Below are 8,607 nucleotides of genomic sequence, written 5' to 3'. Positions count from 1 at the left end.
TATGCTTGTTAACGCCCTCTTCTTTTCTCCCACCTCCCCTACCCCCATGCTCCCCAGATCTGTCATCCCGTTGTTCTCTCTTCTGGCTTCTTTATACCACCTATCTCTTCCAGGTAGACATGCTATGTACCATCACCAGACTGAGTGCAATGAAGCAATAACAGAAAGCAAAACAATGACTACAACTCCAACATACACATACATGCATGCATACATATATAACCATATGAATAGTTCAGGGTCTGTTTGTTTTCCTTCACGTGTACTTTCCAGTCAAGTCTGGAGGGGAGCTATCCCCAGGCACTGCCTCTATCCCTGGGGACCTCACTGCTCTGCTCCCCCTACTGCTCTGATGCATGCTCCCAGAGGCTGGCATTCGGCGTGGTGAGCTCATGGCAGGGACAATTTATGCTGTTTGTCTCCAGTTTTGTCCCCAGTGGTTCGATGGGTCAATGAGGAACACTGTGTCCCATGGTGGGGCCAGCCCCGTGGTCATCTCCGTGAATCACTGTTCTGAACAGGCACATTGTCCCCAGGGCTCGGTGAGCCAGGATGTGTTCCACGCTTTCCTTTAGAAAGCGCATTTGATTATTGTTTTATGTTCAAAGTTTTCATATATTCTGAGAATGGAGTAGGTAGTATAAAATTCTAAGAGGCCACAGGTAGAAAGAGGACCTCACACTGTGGAGTCTGGATCCCAGCCCAGCATTCCATCAACTGCTCAATTCCTTCAACACATCAAGTAGAAATACTTCTGTCCATCCTATGTCAAATCAAGAATACCTACTTTCACTGAAAAAGATTGAATGAAGGATGAAACTCTAAAAATACACTTTTTTTTAAAAGGACAATTTCCATTTTATTTCCTTTCATGTAAAAATACACTTTATAATGAAAAGTCTTATAAATTTTGGAACTTAGTCCTAGGAGCTGTCTGAGAGAGACACAAAGTTTTTATACTAAAATAATATTATTTTAAAAAATACTAAGAGAGTGAGATAAAGTCTATGAAATATAAAATGAAGACAACTAAATTTAGATGATATAATGGAGAAAATACTTTGAAATATCGAGCAAGTATATGAAGACTGACCCACAGGAGAAGATAAATGGCATCAAGGAGAGATTTAGTGTGTCCAATGACAAAAAATAACTATATTAGAAAGGATGAATGAAAATGGAGGTAAAACAATAATCAAATAAATTATAAAAGAGAATTCCATAAATCAGCAAAAAATCTGATGTTTTTTGTTTATTTAAAGAATTCTCTTGATCAAAAGGGATCAAGAGTATCAGTTATTTACAAAGAAAACACATACTTAGACATAGTTTTGAAAATATTTGTATCACAAGTGTAACATTTAAAATATTCATTGTTTCAATAAATATATATTGATTAAATAATTTAATGCTAAGGTCTCTCACAGTGGCATAAAACAGACAGGCAAAAAAAAAGGATTATGAAAGAAATTTGAAGGACAAAGATTTTCAGGTATGTCACTGAAGCATAGGTCTGAAAGAATAATATGACTAACAAGAAATAAAGCTATGTAGTGCTTAATATCCATTTTATTTATATTTAAAGGAAAAGCAGCTCTCATTTTGTTTATTAAACCCCACCCCACCTAAATACCTTTATGGGAAGCTCTGATAGTGCAACGGGTAGAGCACCCAGTTGCTAACCAAAAGATTGATGCTTCTAACACACTAGCAACTGCAGGGGAGAGAGATGTAATCATTTGCTTCCATACAGATGTATAGCCCACAGGCCACTTCTACTCTGTCCCAAGCTATAGGTTTTCTATGAGTCAGAATCACCTTGATGGCTGTGGGGTTTGTCTGCTTTACAAAATGATTTTAAAGACCCCAAACCCAGACCCATGTAGCACTGAATCATGGGTAGGGTATATAGGTAGGTAAGGTAAGGACATGGTTCTGGACATGGACTTTTGGTCTTTGTCCTACAAGTACACAGTGGCAAGGGTTGTTGGGTTGTACAGATGGGCTGAGTAGCAAAACAGCTGGGCATGCTCCTTTACTACCTCTTCACAACACGTACTCCTTCTTACTCTACTGCTGCCAACTTTGCCATCACCTCCACTGGAGCTCATTCCTTTGGCTTATACCACCAGCTCCAGCAGCAGCAAGCAGGGGAAGCAATGGCAAGGACAACTGGATGTGATTTAGGCATAATGTTAACACAATGTAAAAATCATATAACATCCTATTAGACAGGATGTATTGTGGACAATAAATGGCTCAGATTTGTACTAAATACATACATTCATTCATATTAATACAAAATTGGGACAAAACAGTAAGAAATTAAAAAATTAGTAAACCCATGAATTAAATTCATGCTTATAATAAATTCTATTTCTGAAATCCTATCATTTTCTGATTTCAAATCTACTACAGCTACAATAGTCAGCCTGGTACTGGTACCACTACACCCTGCAATATGCAGATGACACAACCTCGCTTGGTGAAAGTGAGGGGACTTCATGCATTTTCTGATAAAGATCAAGATCAGTGGGGATTATAACTCAGTGTAAAGAAAGGCAAAATCGTCACAATAGGATTAGTAGGTAACATCATGATAAACAGAGAAAAAGTTGAATTTGTCAAGGATTGTCTTGCTTGGCTCCACAATCAATGCTCATGGAATCAACAATCAAAAGAGCACATTGGTTTGGGCAAATCTGCTGCACTAGATCTCTTTAAGCTGTTGAAAAGCCAGGATGTTACTTTGAGGACTAACATACACCTGATCCAAGCCATGGTTATTTTCAATGGTCTCATATGCATGTGAAAGTTGGACAATGAATAAAAAGGAAGACGGAAAAAGAATTAATGCATTTGGATTACGGTGCTGGGGAATGACATTGAAAGTACCAAAGGACAAACAGATCTGTCTTGGTATAAGCACAGCCAGAATACTTCTTAGAGGCAAGGATGGTGAGACCTTGGACAGGTTGTCAGGATAGACCAGCCCCTGCAGAAAGACACTAAGCATGGTAAAGTGGAGGAGCAATGCAAAAGAAGATCCTTTAGAAGATGGATTGCCACCGTGGCTGCATCCCTGGGCTCAAACATAAGAATAATTGTGAGGATGGGGCAGAACCGGGCAGTGTTTTGTTTTGTTGTAAACAGGGTTGCTTTGAGTAGGAAGCATTGTGACAGCACCTAACAACAACAACAACAACGGACCCAATATAAAATCAAAACCAAACTTAATGCCATGGATTTAACTCCATCTCATAAAAGAAATCTCAAAAAAACCAAAATGAACAAATGTGTATATGGCCTGATTCTGAAATCGAGCTCTGGTTTGGTCTACCAGCAAACTTTCTGAAATCTCTGATTATGATAATGATATCAAAATAAAATAGCAGCTCATTTTTGTTGATTTTGTACTGCTACATCTGGCAAGAATGATCTAATTTATGTGATCACAGCTCTCATTGTCCACGGGGAACTAGCAATTTCCACCTGTGTGAGTTGTGTGGAGTCAGAGATAAACCACACTCACAATGCAGCAATGAGTTAAGTCAAAGTTCTATTAAAGCACAAGATCACTTCGAAAGAGATTCATCAGGTCCTCCTTAAAAGGTGAAAAGGGGAGTCACTACGACACCAGGTCATATCATATTAAAGAGAGCTGTTCTTTATCGATGAAAAAAAAAAAAAAAAGGTGAAAAGGGCCCTGTAAATAGATAAAATGTAGCTTCAGAGCAAAGTAGGTCCCCTTTGTGAGTTGAGAAGGGACATTGTCTAGGACAGCGGTTCTCAACCTGTGGGTTCTGACCCCTTTGGGGGTTGATTGACCCTCTCAGATTGACCCACCAGATTCAGAACAGTAGCAAAATTACAGTAATGAAGTAGCAACATAAATAATTTTATGGTTGGGGTATGGGGTCACTACAACAGGAGGAACTGTATTAAAAGGTTGCAGCATTAGGAAGGTTGAAAACCATTGGTCTAGGCCGCAGGGGTCCTCAAACTTTTTAAACAGGGGGCCAGTTCACTGGGCCTCAGACCCATTGGAGGGCCGGACTATAGTTTAAAAAAAAACTATGAATAAATTCCTATGCACACTGCACATATCTTATTTTGAAGTAAAAGAATAAATGGGGCAAAAACACCCAGTGGGCCAGATAAATGTCCTTGGCTGGCCGCATGTTACCCACAGGCCGTAGTTTGAGGACTTCTCATTAGGGGAAAGCTTCTAGTTTCTAAAGGCATATTAAAAGGGAAGGAAGTCTAAGCTTTGCAGATGGTCAGGCCACCTTCTAATTAGTTACTAGATTTGTCCTGGGGTCTCTTGCATAATTTTTTTCAGATTTATCTTGCTTTTGATTCAGCATCAGCATAGTTCAGATTTATGCCAAGTTATTTCAGGGACTACATAGTCTGATTATGGTCAGCGGTTGATTTAGAAAGATAAAGGTTCTGAAAGGTGTGGAAAATAATGAATGGAGGAAAATGGGGAGGAAAGGAGGAAAGAACAAAGGAAGGGAGGAGAGAGGGGGTAGATGTAGAATTAAAAAAAAGTTAATAGGGCCAGAGTTAAATTATCTATCAGCATAGAGTTCCAATCTTTTGTTGCCCAGGCTATGTAGCATTGCTGAAAGTACCTCTTTCACTGGGGAAATATTTGCATGATTTTTTAGTATGATTCTCACACTTATCTTTTGTGGTTGAAGAACTGACTCTGAAATTTAAAATACAAATGACTCTTCCACTAACAATTTTGTCATAATGTAATGTTTTTTAGGTAACTAAATGAAATTCTGTTTACTATAATTTAAGCTTGAGTACTTTTGCTTTTTATAGAACCTGCCCAAATATACTTTACCAATATTCCTAAGGACAATATTTATTTCTAATCAGTAAATAAAAATATGTCCACAAAAAGCGAGTAAATAAGCAAATGTGGTGAAGAAAGCTGCTGGTGCCCACCTATCAAAAGATATAGCATATGGGGTCTTAAAGGCTTGAAGGTAAACAAGTGGCCATCTAGCTCAGAAGCAACAAAGCCCACACGAAGGAAATACACCAGCCTGCGTGATCACGGCGTGGTGAAGGGATCAGTTATCAGGCATCAAAGAACAAAAAATCATATCATTGTGAGCTCACCTCCCCGATACAATCGCTGAAGACAAATGGGTGCACAAGCAAATGTGGAGAAGAAAGTGATGGTGCCTGGCTATCAAAAGATATAGCATCTGGGGTCTTAAAGGCTTGAAGGTAAACAAGTGGCCATCTAGCTCAGTGGCAGTGGGGCCCACATGGAGGAAGCACACCAGCCTGTGCGATCACAAGGTGTAGGGGAGATCAGTTGTCAGGCATCATCAGAATGGAAGATCATATCATTATGAGGGAGGGGGAGTGCGGAGTGGAGAGCCAGGGTCCATCTGTGAGCAGTTGGACATCACCTTGTGGAGGAGTTGCGGGGAGGAGATGAGCCAATTAGGGTGAACTGTATCAATGATGAAGCATCAGGCTTGCTTCTGGTTCCTAAATGCTTCCTCCTCCCCCACTATCATGATCCCAATTCTACCTTGCAAGTCTGGATAGACCAGAGGATGTACACTGGTACAGATAGGAACTGGAAACACAGGGAATCCAGGGCAGATGATCCCTTCCGGACCAGTGGTGTGAGTGGTGATACTGGGAGGGTGGAGGGAGGGTGGGTTGGAAAGGACAAACAGATTACAAGGATCTACATGTAACCTCCTCCCTGGGGGATGGACAACAGAAAGTGGATGAAGGGAGTTGTTGGACAGTTCAAGATATGACAAAATAATAATTTATAAATTATAAAGGGTTCATGAGGAAGGGAGAGCAGGGAGGGAGGGGAAAAATGAGAAATTGATAACAGGGGCTTAAGTGGAAAGCAAATGCTTTGAGAATGATGAGGGCAAAGAATGTACAAATGTGATTTAAACAATTGATGTATGTGTTGATTGTTATGAGTTGTATGAACCCCTAATGAAATGATTAAAAAAATATGTCCACAAATATAAAGTATATTTTGTAACAAAGCCATATGAAAAACTTCTTTTCCCTCAAGATTAGCCTTTAGAGAAAATAAGAGAACAATGAGGCAGAAAAGTAGTGAAAATTCTGAAGTAATTTTCTATTGCAAACCTTCATTCTGGAACTAAAATTCTATATAAAGGAAGTTCATGGCTTCCTATATGAACTCTGCTTTTCAATGGGGAAACTCAATAATTTCTTATAAGCAAATATTTCATCCTCTTCTAGAAATAGTCTTCTAATCACCTTGCTTTTTCTTTTACTCCCACAGTCTTAGGGACTATTACAAAAAGAAGACGCCGACTAGTCACAGACACTGGTGCTCAGGAAAACGACATTTCAGGCAGACTATAAAAGTAAGACCCATGAACCCAAATGAATTAAATTCTATTAAATATTGGAAGTATTTTTCCTTTACCCTTGAAAATAAATATTGAGACAAAAATTGGTTCCTTGAGATGAAATATACTAAACAACTTATAAGTCTTCTCAGAAGGAATATTTTGTGAAAGGAAAATTATTTCTCACCATTTATGTATCACTGTCAGTGAATTTTCTTCTGTCTCTTGGTCAATTTTAGCTGAAAATAGAAAAAATATAAGATATATTAAACAAATCATAATGATGCTGAGTAAAATATGATCTAAACAATATCATTATAAAATATTCATTATTAAGTTTAAAGCATATGGGAAAAAAATGCTAGTATATCCTTAAGTATCCACTGATAATAGACTATTTTAATGCACTCTGGCCAGAAGTTTATTTAAATCTATGAATGTTATACTCATATAACTGGAAAATATTATATTTAATTTTCAGTATGCTAATATTTTTATATTGACACAGATTAATTATATAGCCAACCAAAATTTTTATACTCTATTTAATTTCATTAAATCATTTACTTGTACATATACATAGAATGTGTTTTTAAAATGCTAATAATTAATTACTTAATTAGAAGTACAAAAAGTAACCTAAAATAACATGTAAACTTCTTCAATTATTATCAGATTTTTTGACTCTTCACTAGTAAAATCTAGACCATACTGCAAAACAGAATATATAGAGATTATATAGAGAGGTACAAAATAGAGTACTAACACATTCTACTAATTAACAGGAGAAGTGCCAGTGTATCCATTTACCAGTTATCCTCTGCCTAAACAAAAAGAGTGGCAATTGATACAAGCTGAAAGGTCATGTTTGGATAGGGTATTTTAATGCAGTTTAAAAGAACAGAAATTTCATCACAAAAAATAAACATGGTGGTGACTTTCAAATGTTTTGACCAGTAGACATCCTAGTACTGTGTGTATTACTTCATACACTCACACAGAATAAATTTCCTTTATGAAATATTTCTTCCCTCACAGTTTCAAAAATACTCTTACTTTGTAAAGTTTCTCTAATATCATTTTTCTATTATATTGAATTTTCTAAAATTGACTTCATGTCCCAATAATGGTTTGGGACCCACATTTTGAAAACCACTGAGTTATAGGACAAAATGAACAAATATATAAAAACTGAAGCATAAAATAAGTCAACACGGAAGAAACACACTAGCTTGTATAGTCCAAAAATTGCAAATAATAAAATCCAAATCTGAAGGAGAGAACAGTATCAGGGGTTAAATTCAGAAAACTCAGTTTGCAGAAGGCTATGGATGACAATGGATGCCCAAAATCTATTTGCAGGATCCCCACATGTAGTAAGCCTCCCCTAAATCCTCTTTGACCAATAGTTGAAGTATGTAAATAGACTTGCTACCAGACAGAAAGCATCATAAAGGCTGTTATGGAAGATATAGTTAAATCCAAATGTAACAATTTGTCATTTGTTCTCCCATTTAACCTATTTTAAAATTTTTACACTTTTCAATATTTTCTTCTTTATTATTATTATTAAATACTTTTATTAGGGGCTCTTTTTTTAAATCATTTTACTAGGGGCTCATACGACTCTTATCACAATCCATATATGCATCAATTGTGTAAAACACATTTGCACATTCATTGCTCTAGTCATTCTCAAAACATTTGCTTTACACTTAAGCCCCTGGCATCAGTTCCTCATTTTTCCCCCTCCCTCCCCGCTCCCCCCTCATTCATGAGTCCTTGATAACTTATAAATTGTTTATTTTGTCATATCCTGCCCTGTCTGACGTCTCCCTTCACCCACTTTTCTGTTGTCCGTCCCCCAGGGAGGAGGTCACATATTGATCCTTGTAATCGGTTCCCTCTTTCCAACCCATTCACCCTCTATCATCCCAGTATTGCCACTCATGCCACTGGTCCTGAAGGGATCATCTACCCTGGATTCCCTGTTTCCAGTTCTTATCTGTACTAGTGTACATCCTCTGATCTAGGAAGACTTGCAAGGTAGAATTCGGATCATGATAGTGGTGGTGGGGGGGGGAGGGAGGAAGCATTTAGGAACTAGATGAAAATTGTATTTTTCATCGTTGCTACATCGCACCATGTCTGGCTCATCTCCTCCCCGAAATCCCTCTCTAAGGGGATCTTCAGTGGCCTGCAAATGGGCTTTGGGTCTCCACTC

The 8,607-nt window shown here is 37.9% G+C and overlaps 1 protein-coding gene across 1 annotated transcript in view; it reads right to left on the bottom strand.

Moving 5' to 3' along the window:
* The window catches only part of FMN2 (formin 2), a 409,490-nt gene that overhangs the window by 78,465 nt on the left and 322,418 nt on the right, over positions 1-8,607 (bottom strand). Inside the window, exon 13 of the mRNA XM_045294279.1 lies at positions 6,571-6,622. Coding sequence (XP_045150214.1) covers positions 6,571-6,622 — 52 coding nt within the window. The remainder of the gene's footprint in view (positions 1-6,570; positions 6,623-8,607) is intronic.

Source organism: Echinops telfairi, unplaced genomic scaffold (assembly GCF_000313985.2).
Source record: "Echinops telfairi isolate 266 unplaced genomic scaffold, ASM31398v2 ScPeMD7_3509;HRSCAF=4178, whole genome shotgun sequence".
NCBI lineage: Eukaryota > Metazoa > Chordata > Mammalia > Afrosoricida > Tenrecidae > Echinops > Echinops telfairi.
Note: the sequence above shows the minus strand (reverse complement) of the source record. Positions and strands in the feature narration are given on the sequence as shown.